Source organism: Muscardinus avellanarius (assembly GCF_963383645.1).
Source record: "Muscardinus avellanarius genome assembly, chromosome: 3".
In the NCBI taxonomy this organism is placed as follows: domain Eukaryota; kingdom Metazoa; phylum Chordata; class Mammalia; order Rodentia; family Gliridae; genus Muscardinus; species Muscardinus avellanarius.
This window is the reverse complement of record NC_137788.1, coordinates 14658110-14673672: the sequence shown is the minus strand read 5'-3', so window position 1 is coordinate 14673672 and position 15563 is coordinate 14658110. Positions and strand designations below refer to the sequence as shown.

The 15563-nt window shown below is 58.8% G+C and overlaps 1 protein-coding gene across 2 annotated transcripts in view; it reads left to right on the top strand.

The window, feature by feature from the left end:
• The window catches only part of IFFO2 (intermediate filament family orphan 2), a gene marked incomplete at both ends in the record, with an annotated part of 44413 nt that overhangs the window by 20985 nt on the left and 7865 nt on the right, over window positions 1-15563 (top strand). The window contains 4 exons of one of the 2 annotated variants that reach the window (XM_080690688.1): window positions 10929-10989; window positions 12860-12955; window positions 14054-14194; window positions 15381-15520. In XM_080690688.1, coding sequence (XP_080546814.1) covers window positions 10929-10989; window positions 12860-12955; window positions 14054-14194; window positions 15381-15520 — 438 coding nt within the window. The remainder of the gene's footprint in view (window positions 1-10928; window positions 10990-12859; window positions 12956-14053; window positions 14195-15380; window positions 15521-15563) is intronic. The other variant, XM_080690689.1, reaches the window with a different exon arrangement.

The window sequence follows — 15563 nt, the reverse complement described above, 5'->3', positions numbered from 1 at the left end:
CTCTTTTGTAATCTTTGTAAAAACACTCCTGCAATTTAGAACAAGGGGAAAATGAGCAGGTGTTTTTGTCTTCTTAGAATTTTCATGGTTTTGACTTTTTGACTAAGTAAGTTTACATGACATCATTCACAATTAAAAAGATACAGAAGAAGAGTGTATTGGTTTGTTCTCCGTTGCTAAAACAAAATACTGGAGGCTGGCTAGCTTAGTTTTTAAAAATAGTTTATTCAACTCCCAATTTTGGAGGCTGAGAGGCCATAGGAGTTAGGACATTGTGATACATTCATGCTGCCATGTGGATGAACCCTGAGGACATCAGGCAGGGCGGAATAAGCCAGTCACAGAAAGACATACTATTCCGCTTCTCTGAGATACAGAGAGCAGAAAAAATCATAGCAGAGTAGAAAGGTGGCTTCCAGAGGTTGGGGTTGGGGAGAGGGGAGTGGGGAGGTGGTGTTTAGTGGGTCTGGAGCTCTGGAAAGGTGGAAAGGTTTCAGGAAATGGACGGTGGTGATAGCTAATATTGTGAATGTACTTAATGCCACTGAACTTAAAAATGGTTAAAATGGCCAGGCGTGGTGGTGCACGCTTGTAATCCCAGTACTTGGGAGGCTGAGACAGGAGGATCGCGGGTTCGCGGCCAGCCTCGGCTACTTAGTGAGACCCTATTTCAATATAAAAAATTAAATTAAATTAAATAGGGCTGCGGGATGCATCTCAGAGGTAAAATGCTCCTGGGTTCAATCCCCATGAACACACATACACACACAGATAAATGTTATATGTATTTTTCTACAATTAAGTAAAATGATACAGAGTAAACAGGACAACAAGTTCCCCCAGTGCCCTGTAAGGACCCACTTTCTTCCCCGTAGTCCTGGGTACCAGTGGGCAATTTTTTTTTTTATCTTTTCAAACTGAAACTCTAGACCTATTAAACACAACTCCATATTCCCCGCTCCCTGTTCCAGCCCCTGGAAACCACCTTTCTGTTCTCTGTCTGTGATTTTGACAAGTAGGCCATGTACTTCGCGTAAGGGCAGCTCAGATGGGGCCCCTCAGCCAGAGCCACGATGGCTCTGGGGTGAGCGCCCTCCACTAGGCCAGTGCCCAGAGCTTCCCCCTCATGGGTTGGAGGACCTGAGGCTGGGGAGCCAACAATCCCCCACCTGGAGAGAGCCCGAGCCCCCCTCTGCCCAGTGCGGAGAGAAGCCTCACAGTCCACTTCTGTGTCCCGGGTGCTTGGCTCCCAAGTGGGCACTTGGAGATGTTTGTTGACACTGCCGCCCGGGAAGAGGATGGACAGCCTCTTAGCAGCCACGGCCCAGCCGGGCTGCAGCAATGCTGCCTGGCTGCTGGGCCTGCTGGCTCCAGAAACGCCAACACTTCTCTCTAGGTACCACGGGGAACCGTGCTGAACTGCCACCAGGGAGATGAGACGTCCTCCTGTGTGTCTTTGGTAGTCCCGTGTGCTGCCTACGTTGGTAGCAGGGCTGGTGTGGCACCCAGGGGCTCTGCCTGGATCCCAGGCCCTGGCCAGGCTGCTCCGTGGAGCTGCTGACTTGGCCGGGCTGTGCCGTTCACGGGCGCTGTGACTAATCACCATCGACTGCGCATTTGCTGGGAGCTGGCCCCGTCTCAGGGCCTAACATGCAGCCTCACGAGGCAGGGCCTTCTTAGCTCCTGTAAAGATGAGGAGCCTGGAGCACAGGGCCCGGTGCTTTGCACAGAGGTGCACAGGGGTGCCTCTGCCTCCCCCAGCCCCACCCTGCAGAGGAGAGACCTCCGCAGTCTCTCTCGTCCACTATGTAGCCAGCAGGAAGCTGAGCCCTTTTCACAGATGAAGAAACTGAGACCAGAGAGACAGGAGTGAGTTAGCAGCAGGGAGGAGAAGAGCCAAGAGCCTCCTCGTGCGCAGAGCCTGCGTAGACCAGTCCAAGCCCCATTTCTCAAGGGGACCACGCGGGGAGGCGCAGGGGACCGGAAGCCATTTGCCTCAGGAGCGTGTGCCCAGGAGTACAGCGTTGGAACCTGGTTCTGTCCTGGAGATTTTTTTTTTTTTTTTTCTTAGTGTCTCCGGGGCCCAGGGAAGTAAGTTCATGGGCAAAGTACCTCCCCTGGCAGCAACAGGTACCACACATCCACACCTGTGCATCTGACCCTGGCGCCATCATCCGGGGCATTTTCTGAGCTGGGACAGGGTTGGGGAGAGGCGATCGTGGAGCTGAGGAGGCCAGGGAGTCGGATGATCTGGGCTTGATCGTGAGCAAGTCACATTGCCCGAGCCTCAGTCTGCTGGGTGGGAGTGATTACCGCCCTTTTCACAGAGCCGTGGCGAGGGCTGGGGGAGTAATGGTGAGAGCGTAATAAGCATCTTCAGTAAATGTGGGTCCTTCCCTTCTCCTGACGAGAGAAGCGGGGAGGTGGGGCTTGATGGCGCCCTGGAAACACTGCGATGGGTGTAGTAGTGACTCATGCCAGGGAAGTCCTGGCAGGCTCCATGGAGGAGGTGATGAAGGTGTCCCCGGTCCTGGAAGAGGTTGGCAACGTTGCTCCCAGGCTCTGGGTGTCTGCTGCAGAAATCTCCAGGTGGCCTGCAATTTGGGACACAGATTCTACCCCACTGTGGGATACTCCTTGACTCGCCCTCCTTCTTGGAGTGGCCTGGAGTGTGGGGGCAGCGCCCACTCGGGTGTGGTTTCTGGCCAGAGACACTCGAAAGAGGGCGCTGCCCAGCACGCCTCTCTAGGTTAGGAATGTCCACGGAGCTGCCGTCTCCCTGATGCTGGGAACCGGGGCTAGTCCTGGGTAATTGGGACAGTGGCTCCCAACACAACCACAAGCTCGGCGTGGCATTGGTGCAGGTGCCCTGGGCTTCCCTCTGGACCCCACTTTGCCCACAAAGGCGGCACCTGGCCCAGGAGGACGCCCTTACGTGCCCTGAGCCTGTGGGGTTGCCTGTGAGAGCAGCCGGGCCCTCCTTCCTCGGCCTCACCTGTGGCCATGGTGGCCTTCGTCAGGACAGACCTCAGGGGGCTGAGCAGCGTCCGCTAGTTCTCAGGGTGGGACTCGGGGCATGGAAGGCAGAAACAGATGTTTGCTGGGTCTGCTGGCCGGGCGATTGGCGGCGTTGGCATCTGACTCCTTTTTCTCTGCCACCCCATCCTCGCCTGCTGCTGGTCTGCCCCTGTCACTCACCGTGGGGGCCGGGAGCACTCTCCCAGTCTCTGGGTGTCTGCCATTGGCCGCTCACAAGGACGATGACGAGGGCATTGACAGCCCCCATCATGGCACACCAGGCGCTGTTCATAGGTTATGCCATGGCACAGCGGCAAAAGCCCCAGAGAGGGTGGGTAATTCGCTTGAGGTCACAGAGCGGCACGTAGCTGGGTTTGCTCCCAGGGCCCTCCAGATCTGGGGGTCCTGCTCTCCTCTCTGCTACACGTGGCTCTGAACTCAAGGCTGATGTCCCAGCTGGCTCTGAGACTTTGCGGTTTATCAGATAGCCTGGAGATGCAGGGCCAGGGAAGCTGGTTTCTGGCTGGGCTGGGTGGCCCTGAGTTGGACCTCACTTTATCACTAAGGGAAAGTAGCTGAAAGGGAAGGGAAGGGCTTGCCCCAGGTCACGCAGCAGCCTGCAGAGAGGTGGGACTAACGGAGGGAGGGCTTGCTGCAGGAGGCTGTCTCTCTTGAGGCTTGAAGTGTGTGGGGCTGGGGACCTGTCAGAGCCCCCCCCCCAAGGCCTGCTGGGTCCCCGTGGAGAGCCCAGCCAGCCATCCACCCAGAGGGATCTGTTGGTCACAGGCAGCCAGGCGGGGAGGCTGGGGACGGCTCCACGCAGCTCATCCGCCACCTGTGGGCAGGACTGCCTTTTACTGTCTTAATAGGACAGTCCCCTAGCCACTGCGTATCACTGCACCGTGTCCCGTGTCCCAGGGTGTTAGGACAGGCTGGAGAAGTCTCCCTGCTGAGTGGTCTCACCTGCCCCCCCACGTGCAGCCAGGGTCGTACCAGGGCTGAGCATGGCCGTCCTTCTGGAACCCGTGTGCCTCCCGGGAGTCTGCCGGCTCATCTGTCCATGAAAGCCCCGAGGTAGGATTGCTGTTCCCATTTTACGGAGGTGGGAGCTCAGACTCCAAGGAAGAGCTAAGCAAGGCCTCGGGGGACTGGCAGAGGGCTCCCCCCTCGCTTGCCCTCCTGGGGGGTTCAAAGCTGTTTATCATCCCTTCTGCGAGGTCTGAGCCGCCCATGGCAGGTGGCTGGGGAACTGTTTGTGGAATGAATGAGTGACCTATGAACCAGTGTGGGCAGCCACCCCGTCCCCTGCTTGGCGGCTGGGGAAAAGGTGCTGGGGCACAGAGGGGTGTCTGCTGGTAGGGGTGGGCAGCTGGAGGCTGGATGGCATCTCTTCCCTGCTCCAATGAAGAGCCATCTCCAGGGTCTGCACACCTCATATCCAGAGGGACTCTTAGAGATTCTATTACGGATGGGGAGACTGAGGCCCAGGACTGAGATGGGACCTGCCCGGGTCATGCAGTGAATTAGTGACAGCCAGGACTCAGAATGCCACCCCCTGCCCCCTAGCCTGCTCTGTGACCTGCTTCTCTGGACATCTGTGCCCTGACTGTCTTGCTCTGACCTCACCCACCGGGATCCGGGCGGAGGCTGGTGGTTCCAGTCAAGAGTGTGCTGGTCTCTGGGCGTGCTGGTGGAGGGCCATACTTGATACGGTGTCTCCTCAAACCCGGCTGTGCGCTGGCCTGCCCTGGCCATTACTGCCCGCCTGTAATGGAATCGGCTGCCCTGGTTAAGTGTTCACATTAAATTAATACCTCCTCCGCGGAGACAATCAGTTGGCATTTAATTTGTGTTTTCTTCCAAGAGCAGCGGAGTGCAGCTGGGCAGCTGTGATGGGCATGCCTGCGAGGCGTCCCCTCCCTGGGCATCAGGTCTCTGTAGGAGTGAAACCCAGGCCCGTGGTACCCAGGAGGGGCGGGCAGGGTCAGTGGGGGAGTCAGAGGGGTGCCTGCCCACAGGTGGCCTGAACTGCCTGCTGGGTTTGGGGGTGGGGAGGACGAGTGCAGAGGCTACTTAGGATACACCAACAGCAAGGAACTCTTGTGATTAGCTCTTGCCTGGAGGATGGCCCTCAGTGGGCCCTGGGAGTTACATCATTGCTTCCCAGCCCCGCCCCCTTTTCCTTATCCCTGTTTCATCACCAACAGGGATTGGTGAGGTTTGGAGGCGGCTGGTGTGGAATGAGGAAGCTGGGGGTGGGGCTCCAGACTTCCCCAGGGAGAGCCCCCTGGTCTCTGGTGCAGAAGGGACCTGGGCATCTGTGTGCGGCAGGCACATGCCAAAGTGACCCGTGAGGCCAAGTCACTCCTGGTGAAGCCGCCAGCTCCAGCGTGCCCAGCCCTGCTGCGGTGGGCGGAGCAGCGATGGCAGGGCCCAGCCGCCAGGAAGGAAGCTGCTGTCTGCCCCACCGGGCCCCCACCTGCCCTCCACCCCGCCAGGCCCACGCTTGGCCCACATTGAAGTTTTCCACTGCGGCCCCGGCCCAGCCTCACCTGAGCTCGTTTCCCGGCACCTGAGTGAGCTGGCCTGGGTGTGCCAGCCTCTCCTTCCCCTGCAAGTGCGGACCATTCCCATGGCTCCCTCCCAGCTCCCTGCCTGGCTGTGGGAGCCAGCCTCTGCGCCCGCTGAGCTGTCGAGCCTCCCTGGTCTGCTGGGTGTCAGGGGTGGGACCCGGTGTTTCCAAACTCTTCTTCTGGAGTGCTCTCCGCCAACTTTGGAAGGGGCTGGCATGCTCCCCACCTCACTGGTGGGGAAACTGAGGCCCGGAGAGAGGGCAATCTGAGGTCACACAGCCAGGAAGTGGTGGGGCACGAGTTGAACTGGGTCTTAACTCCCCTCGAGCCTCAGCTGTCCCCGGAGCCTTACTTATTTGCCAGGGCTGCGCCCACTTTCTTCCCAAGCTGCGGCCCGGAGCCCCTTTCTCAGCTGGCACAGGAAGTGAGGAACCGTGAGTCAGCCCACCCCCACCCCCCGCCGGGGGCTTCAGCCGGGCTGTCAGCTCCGTTCCTGAGTCTGTGTGTCATTTTGAGCTGATGGGGGAGGGGAGCCGCTTGCTCTGAGGGGGGACAGGATATGGGGGTGGGGCTGGACTGAAGCACTTCTCCCCTCCCCCCTCCTCCAGGGCCGGCTCAGACTTCTCGTCAGTCACGTGATCCCAGGCAGGGTCCCAGTGGCTGCTCCTCAGGAATGCAGGGAAACCACATCTGGCTGGGGTGGGGCTGCCACCTCCCCCTGGGGCCACCGGACGCCCACATGTGCTGCGGAGATGGTAGCCGGGGCTGTGGTGGTAGCTGCAGATCCTTGTGTGAAGGCGTTTCCTCCCTGGGCTCGCCCTGCTTCCCTCTCTGGCCCTGGCCGTGGGCTTGGGGACGGGAAGGCTGCCTTTTCCTGCTCCGGCATCCCTCCCCGGCCTGTCTCCCAGGAGAGGCTGTGGAGCTGGGTTGACACAGCCAGACCCTGGGTCCTGGTAGTCGGCTCCTGGGCTGGGAAGCCCAGATAAGGATGCTCCAGGGGGCCGGGCAGGTTGGGAGGTGGGCAGGGCCCGAAGGATCCAGCGCTGCTTGGGTCCATTCATTGACTCATTCATTCAGCATATCCACCTAGTAAATATCCAGCTGCTCCCAGCATGCCCAGGGGTTGTAGGTGCAGAGAGCAGGGAGTGGTCATTATAACCAGGTCTCTGGTGGGTGGTGGGCCTGGGCCCCGGCTCCAGGCCAGCTTCTTCTCTTACTAAATCAGGGGTGGGTTGAGGGCTCGCCCCTTGTTTCCTCATTGCCACACCCACAGGGCCGGGGTGCCCAAGACGCCCTGGGGTGGTGGAGAAGGTGGAGGTGGCCACTCTGCGGGGCTGGCACCTCTGGGTGAGAGCTGGGATCCTTGGGACTGTAGCCAGGCTGCCTGGGAAGACAGGAGCCTGGGAAAACCGGCTCCTGGGCCCTGCCTTCAGCAGGTGGGGGGCGGGGGGGGGAGTTCCAGGAGGAGGGAAACCGTCTTGGTCCCCAGTGGGGAGGAGATGACATTTGAGACTCACTTGGGAGCAGGGATGGGGTTTTGGGAGGCAGAAGAGGAGAAAGGGAAGGAGGAAAGGGCTCCCTGAGCCCTGAGCCTCCGTTTCCTGGTCTGAAATGGAGAGACAGTCCTTTAGGGGATTAAGTGGACGGATTCCTAACACCAGCACACCCGCCCCCTAAGGTAATCAGGGAGCTTGGCCCTCCCCTCCCTCGCCCAGCACTTGAGAAGCTGGCGATGGGGGGCTGCTAAGAGATTCTCAGAAATGCCTGCCTAGCTCTTGCCCCGAATGCAGCCTCTGTAAAGTGACCCCGGCCCTCTCTTCGCACAGTTGCAGGTGTCCCCAGAGGCCCTTTCACCCCAGAGGCACCAGAGCTGGAATTGGCCAGATCTGGATTTGAATCGGGCTCTATCCTCTCCTAGCAGTGGTGACTTTGCACAAGTCGTGTGCTGTGCTGTGGGCTGGGGTCAGGGTGAAGGCTTGAATGGAGCCATACCCGCCAAACCCCCGACCCTAGCGGGCACGCCCCTCTCCCACCCTCCCCTGGTCGACACCCTCCCTGCTGAAAGCTGACTGCCTGGCAGGCCCGGGCCGGGCAGGGATTGTCTGGGAAGCAGTGTTGAAATCTCCAAGCCAACTTGGTTGACCGGTTTCGGGCGCAGCTGGGTGCTCCCTGGGTCTGAGCTGAATGGCAGCAAACGTGGGGTGTCTGGGGCGCAGTAAGGAACACATTGCAGTGCGGGCCTTCATCCCTGGAGCGTCTGAAGGGCACACTTTCTGCACTGTCAACACCGGCTCCCGGCTGAGCCAGGTTTTCCTGCTGCAGCTGGGCGGGACGTTTGCCCTCACTTGCAGGGTCTGTCTCTGCTCTCCTGGGGACAGGCTGGGGACAGGCATGCCAGCTGCCCACCCACCGGCTTTGGAAATCAAAAGGCCCAAGAAGTCTTTTGTGCAAGCTTATCCTCAGGATCCAGGTCTGGAAACCTAATCAAGGCGTGGATACAGGCCTCGGGGTGAGGGAGTCAGGGCCAGGGTGGATCCTGGGGTCTCTCGGAGCCTGCCCGTTCCAAATGCCATCTCCAGACTAGCATCGCCAGGTAATCATCTGTCCCACGCACACCTGAGTCAGCGTCTGCAGGTGTTCCCTGCACAGGCACGTTACAGCTTTAGACTCCCTGCTCTAGAGTACCTGCTAGCTTTGAGCCCAGTTGCCTGCCGAGCCTGAGCTGTGTGACTTCAGATAAGTTAATTCGCCTCTCAGAATCCCAGCTGCCTCATCTGCAAAGTGGGTCTGCATAAAAAGTCTTTACCCGCTGGGTGTGGTGGCGCTTGTAATCCCAGCATTTGGAAGGCTGCGACAGGAGAATCGTGGTTTGCAGCCAGCCTCAGCTACTTAGTGAGGCCCTCTGCAACTCAGTGAGACCCTGTTTCAAAATAAAGAAAAAAAAAATAGGGCTGGGGGTGTAGTTTGGAGGTTGAATGCCTCTGGGTTCCATCCCCAGTACCGCAAAAAAAAAAAAAAAAAAAAAAAAAAAAAAAAATTTTAGCCGGGCGTGATGGCGCATGTTTGTAATCCCTGTGCTTGGGAGGCTGAGACAGGAGGATCACACGGGTTCGAAGCCAGCCTCAGCTACTTAATGAGGCTCTCAGCAACTTAGTGAGACCCTGTTTCCAAATAAAATATAAAATAGGTCTGGGAGTATAGCCTGGAGGTAGAAAGCCCCTGGGTTCCACCCCCAGTACCAGCAAAAAATAAATAAATAAATAAAAAATCTTTATCAGAAAGGGTTAACAATTCACATCAAAGCAGACAGCACGTATACAGGGCCCCAGCAGGCGTGTGGGACCCAGACCATGGCCACTGTTGCTGTCCAGAGAGAGAGCCACAGACACGGGATTTGGGTGGGCTGCTTCCCCTCCCTGAGCCTCACGTTCCCCGCCTGTGCCTTGGGTCTTTTGGCATGGTCTCAGTGCCGCCCCGCCCTCTGCACTGGACAGACGCTCCAAGCAGAGGTAGCTGCACAGGGGACAGGGTGGGTGTCATCCTTGGCCCTGTGTGGCCCTGTGGCTGTACGGCTGCGCCAGCACCACGCTCAGGCTGCCCTTTGTACCGCTCTGCTCAGTGGCTTTGGAAGCAGTCCCCTTCCCCCTCGGAGCAGTGGGGCCAGGAGAGGTGATTCAGCTGGGGACCCGTGTTCTGGGCCTCTGCCTCTCTGGAGGGAAACCCCAGAGGCCCCGTGCTGCTGGACAGGTGAGGGTGCCCGGGAACTTCTCCCCACTTGGCATGCCCATCCCCCACATTGGGCTGTTCTCCGCCAGAGGTGGCCCAGCTGGGCTGGACTTTTAGCCTCACCCTTTATGTTCTGGGCGACCTTGCATGGGCACTCAAGGCCTCAGTTCCCTCTCTGTACCACAAGGGGGCATCCAGTGAAATGGTCCTGCCCGGGAGAGGCCCCCAGGTTCTCTCCCTGCCCCTGCGCGGCGTCTGCCCGTGGGAGCACCGCCCGTGGGAGCACCGCTGCTCTCCGGGTCTCCATCCTGGGACTCACAGTGGATGCCGACTGAGCAGCCACCGTGGGCTGGCAGAGCCCGAAGTGACGGGGAGAGGGTGTGTGTCCTCCGGGAGCCAGCCAGGGCCGTCTCGTGTGGGAGAGCAGGAATTTTCCTCTGTGTGTGCAAACAGTATCCGTTTTCTCCCGTTTCCAAAAGCTGGTGACGTAACCCACTCTTCATCCCTTCCTCCCCTCCGGCCTATTTTTAGCTGGACCGGCAGCAGCCTAAAGGCGTCCAGACCTCCTTGCTCGGCGGCCATGTAGGGAGGGTAGTATGGGGCAAGAAGAGACAGACGCTGGTCTGTGTGGCCCAGGGTGGGGGAGGGAAGAAGCCATCCCTACTCCTCCAGGGAGGGAGGAGAGGCAGCTGGGGGAGGCTGGGGGAGGCCTCCAGGCTTTGAGGTTCCTGGACTATGGGCACCCTGCCCTGCAGGGGACAGTGAACAGTCAGCCTGGAGCCCCCCCAGGGGGCTGTGCCCTCTCTGCCTGTAACATAGGGTAATGGTGGTACCCATGCCATCAGGCTGTGGAGGGCTGGAAATCTCCACATAGAAGGCACCACTGCAAAGGGAGCTGGCATTGTTGCAGCAGCTATTGTCAGCACGTGGCCCCAGGGAGCCACTGCCCCCATCCAGTGGTTAATATGAGGGTACACTGAGGCCTGGTGTGCCTGCACCCCACAATCATGTTCATGAATGAAGTAATCTGCAGAGTGCCCTTGGGAGAGGACCTGGCGTATGAGAAATGCTTAGTAAGGGAAAACCGGATTTTTTGGGTTTTGTTTTCAGGTTATACAGCAGACCTGGGCTTGAGTTCTGGTCCCACTTGTTGACCAGCTGTACGTCTTTGGGCAGGGTGTTTAACTGCTCTGAGCAGAGTGTCCGCATCTGTAAAATGGGGATTGCGGTGTGTATGGAGCAGTGTTTGTTTCTTGTGGGTGTGAAGAAGGCCCTGGGGCTGCAGCCAGCTCCTAAGGCCCCGCTCTCCTCTTGCAGGAGCAGTAACAACGTCTTCTATGGCACTTCACAGTTCATATGAAGGCGGTGGCGATCCCCCAGCCCACCTTGCCCTTGACGGTGGCACTGGTTGCCAGCTGGTTTTATGGTTACCATCGACCCGGCTGTCTTCATGTACCACCATCCCTTGGCTGGGAGCTCCCTGAAGCGGGCAGGGGTGGGCTCCCCCGTGCACCTTTCCTCCCGGCCTAGGGACAGGCTGGGCCGGGTGCCAGGGCTGCACTGGCACAAGGCAGTCACCCTCTGACCCCCTGTCCTTCTTGGCTTTTGCAGATGGGAGGAAGAGCTCGCCAAGCGCATGAACCTTCAGACCATGGTGGACACACTGCAGGAGGTAAGAGTCCTCGCGGCCCCCACCAGGAGAGGCAGATGGGACAGCCAAACGGCCAGACCGCACTGGGCAAAGCCAGGAGATGGCGCTCAGCACAGCCCCCTCTGCCAGGCAGCTCTTCATCCTGGGCTCTGTTCACCCACCCGTGGACCCTGAGCAGCAAGTTTTACAAACTCCTGGCTTCTATTTTCTCTCAGTCCAATAGGAATAACAGTAGTGACTCCATGAGAAGTCATGAAAAGTTCTCAAAATGTAAAAATCGGGCTGGAGGTGGAGCTCGGTGTTGGACACTCACCTGGCATGAGCGAGGCCCTGAGGTCATTCTCCAGTCCCCGAAGAAATTAAAGGATAAAAATTGCTTTGGAGTATTTAAAGCATTTCTCTTCTAAGAAAAAGGTCCATTGAGCTGGGCGTGGTGGTGCACGCTTGTAATCCCAGTCAGTACTTGGGAGACGAGACAACAGGATCGCAGGTTCGCAGCCAGCCTCAGCTACTTTGTGAGGCCCTCTGCAACTTAGTGAGACCCTGTTTCAAAATAAAGAATTAAAAAGTAGGGCAGAGGGTGTATCTCAGAGGTAGAATGCCCCTGGGTTCCATCCCCAGTACTGCCAACAACAACAACAACAACAAAAAGATGAATTGAGATAATTATCAGTGTAGAAAGAAAAGGATGAATGTTACTCTTATAACAAAATGTTTTTTCTTTATAAGCCTAATGCAGTTGTATATTTGGAAAATTCACTAAAGCACAAAGAAACAGAATCAAAATGACCTCCAAGCCCGGTGTAATCCAAGCACTTGAGTGGCTGAGACAGGGTGTTTGCAGGTTCGAGGACAACCTCAGCAGTGTAGTGAGACTCAGCAACCTAGAGGGAACCTGTTTTAAAACAAAACAGAAAGCCGGGTGTGGCGGCGCACGCGTGTAATCCCTGCGATTGGGAGGCTGAGACAGGAGGATCGCGCAGGTTCAAAGCCAGCCTCAGCTACTTAGTGAGGCTCTCAGCAACTTAGTGAGACCCTCTTTCCAAATAAAATCTAAAATAGGTCTGAGAGTATAGCCTGGAGGTAGAAAGCCCCTGAGTTCCACTCCCAGTACCACCAAAAAAATAAGATAAAATAAAAGGTGTAACTGGGAGGCCTAATGCCATGGGTTGTCCCCAGTTTTACACACACACACACACACACACACACACACACACACACACACAGTAAAACTGCCTCCAAGCCAGGTGTGATGGTACACACCTGAAAGCCAGTACTTGGAAGGCAGAGACAGGACTTCAGGTTTGAGGCTAGCTTCAGCAACTTAGTGAGACCCTTAGCAAGACCTTGTTTCAAAAATAAAAAACAAAAGGAGCTGGGGACGTAGCTCGGAGGTGGAATACCCTTGGGCTCAATCCCAGTATCACCAAAACCCAAACCCTCCAGTTCCACCCGTCCCTAGATGACCAGCTGGCGTGTGGCCTCGCAGTCTCCTCTGTGCGAGCACCATACCCACGCGCTCTGGATGCTTATGTTGGGTTGATGCACCTGACGCGGCCGTTTCCGAGATCAAAGGTAGTCAAATCCTGGCACCTTCACTGGGCTCAGCCTCATAATTTAACATATTGGGGCTCCTTCTTGCCGTACCCTATGCTTTAGCTATGTGCCACAGGGTTTTTTCATGCCCTATATGATCCTTTAAGAAGTATTTGGAGCAGTCAGCCAGGTTCAGTGGGGACCCATGCTGGGCCGGGGTCCTTGGCAGCCCTTCTCCGGCACACAGGCACCCAGCCTGCTTGGACCTTGGCCGCCCAGTGCTCTGGACCTAGCGTCCGCTTCCTTGTCCCCACGGGCGCCGGCCGCTCTCAAGCCTGCTGGTCTCCATTTGCAGGCAGCGCAGGAAGCTGACGCGCTCCAGGAGGAGATGAACGAGAAGATAGAACGGCTCAAAGCGGAGCTGGTGGTGTTCAAGGGGCTCATGAGTGACGTAAGTGCCCAGGTGCCGCCCCCGGCTACGACCTCCCCGACACCCATCATGCACAGCGCTTCCGACGCCCCGACGCGCCGAGCTCGGCTTCTAGTTAGAGTCCTGGCTGGCTGCGTTTGAGGATGATGGATGCATCAGAGACCGCGCCGCCTCCCGCCCTCCCCACAGCCGCTCCCCTCGGTCTGAGTAGAGATGCATTAATCTGCTGCTTAACCCATCCGCCCTCCGGGGCTCCTGAGGATCTGTGTGTGTGGCTCACTCCTTCCCAGCTCGCCACGTGGCGGGCCTGGTTGTCTGGGCACAGGGACCACAGCGCGGTCTGGGTTGTGCCAGCTCGAGGGGTTCGGGCCCAGCAGCTTTGCTGTGTCGAATTAGGAAAGGCCAGCAGGCCTTTTGAAGGTCCGCAGCCCTGCTGAGTAACCGTGCAAGGGGGACTGTTGGCAGCAGAGCCCCTTTGCCGCTGGGGACTGCAGGTCTTGCCACCTTCAAGCAGCAGGCCGCGTGTAGGGCGAGACTGCCAGAGAGGAGGACAGCCCAAAGGGGGACGCAGCCCGGCGTGGCTCCTCGTGCTCAGGGGCGGGGGCGTGCAGCTGGGTGCGGCTGGGCAGAGACTGGGGGTTCCAGCCGGAGGCTACCTGGCCTCCTTCACTTGGGTCCAGGGGGACCTCCCCAAGTCCTAGGCAGGCTCTCTGCAGGAATCCAGGGGTGAGAGCTTTGGCGGCAGGCTGTGGGGGGAGAGGCAGGGTGTGCCAGGGCGGGGAAGGGTGTCTTCCAACCACAGGAGCTGTCTGTGTTTCCTTCCTTCCAACTAACACTGGCTCTGTGTCTGCCAAGAGGCGCCTCGCAGCAGCCCAGCCGCAGGGAGACGTCTCACATCATCACCCCGGAGGCCCCACACCCCCCGCCCTCAGCAGTGCTGCCCGCCCCCCCCCCCCGTCCACCCCCCCCCCCCCCCCCCGTCCACCCCAGGAAAGGCTGCAGACAGGCTCCCGACCCCAGGGGCCTCCCCGACACCTGGGGTCTCCCCACCTCTCTGCCTGCCCCCTCCCCCGGCTTGCCCACTCCTCGCTCACATAACCCCTGCTGTCCTCCCTGCAGCCCATGACAGACCTGGACACAAAGATCCAAGAAAAGGCCATGAAGGTGGACATGGACATCTGCCGCCGAATCGATATCACGGCCAAGCTGTGCGATGTCGCACAGCAGCGGAACTCGGAAGACGTGTCCAAGATCTTCCAGGTGACCAGGGCCACCCGCTCACCACTGCCACCTCCCCACCCCCAGCAGCCCTGGCCAGCCCCTCTGCCCCGCGACATCTGCTCACACCCCTTCCTGAGAGCAGCCTCCACCCGACCTCCCCGCCTCCCAGGAGAGTGCAGACTCGGGGTCCCTGCACGCCTAGGTCCTGACTCCCCTCAAGGGTGACTGCTCTGTCCCCAGCTGAGGAGTGCTGGGCAGCAGGGTTCTGTGGTTCGCCCAAGGAAGGAAGTGGCAGAGCGGGGCAAGGACTCAGGTCCTGACCCTCGAGGATGCGCTCTCTGGCCCATGCTGGCCTCTTCCCTAGGGCAGGGCTGGGCCTCGTGCCTGTGTGGGGACCCTGTGTGAGGACTTAGGGAGCTGCTTGAGCCCTGGCAGATGGGCCTCACTCAGGATTCAGAAGAGGAGCTGTGTGCCTTTGTTTCCCAAAGAGTCTCTCGACACCCCCAGGCCTAACGTGAACGTGTGGGTGCCCCTGAGAGCTGTCAGGGCACTGAGGACGGTCCTCCAGAGAGGTCTTAGGCCGCGCCAGCCGGCGGGGCACGTGCGGTTCTCTGGGGCTGCTTCTGGAGTGTTGGGTTGTGGTTTGGCTTTGCCGGAGCCCAGGACAGTATGGTGTGTTGTCCCTTTCCGTGTGTGACCGTGGACTAGCCGGGTGAGCCCTGTCTCGGCCTCTCACTGCCCCTGTGCTGGGAAGCCGGGGAGATCCGCGCGACGCTCGTTTGCTGGTGTGGTGTCTGCTTGGCGTGGAGGCTTGCCCGGCTTCGGGTCGCCGATCGTGGCCTTTGCACGTGAGAGGAGGGATCTGGGCTGCGTGCAGCTGTTTTGACAGCTGTTGGGTCTTTGTCTCCGTGGCTGGCTCCGAGACACCCCAGGCAGCTCTGTGCCCTGGTCTAGCCTGCCCTAGGTCATGGCTTTCCCGGTGAAGGGGCCTGGCCGTGAGGCCCCCTGGGCAGGGCAGGGCAGCCGTCCTCGCCCTTCACCTGCATGCCCTCGCCCACGCTTCCTGCTAACACCGCTGCTTCTTAGAGGACCTGCACATCTCCCCTGCAGCGGCCGGCCCCAGCCATGCTCCATCCACCTCCCGAGACGCCAGTCTCTCCTGGCCCACTGCCCTCCATCCCAGCCGAGCGCCCTGCTTACCTTGGTATCTTCCTGTCTGCTCCAGGTGGTCCCCAAAAAGAAAGACCGCAAGGTGGCTTCGGACGATGACATCTCTGAGCAGGACGGAGAGGTGAACCGGTTCTCGGATGATGAGGTCGGCTCCATGAACATCACAGACGAGATGAAGCGCATGTTTAACCAGCTGTGAGTACACTGCACAAGAGGGGGTCCTGGGGGGGCACTGGCG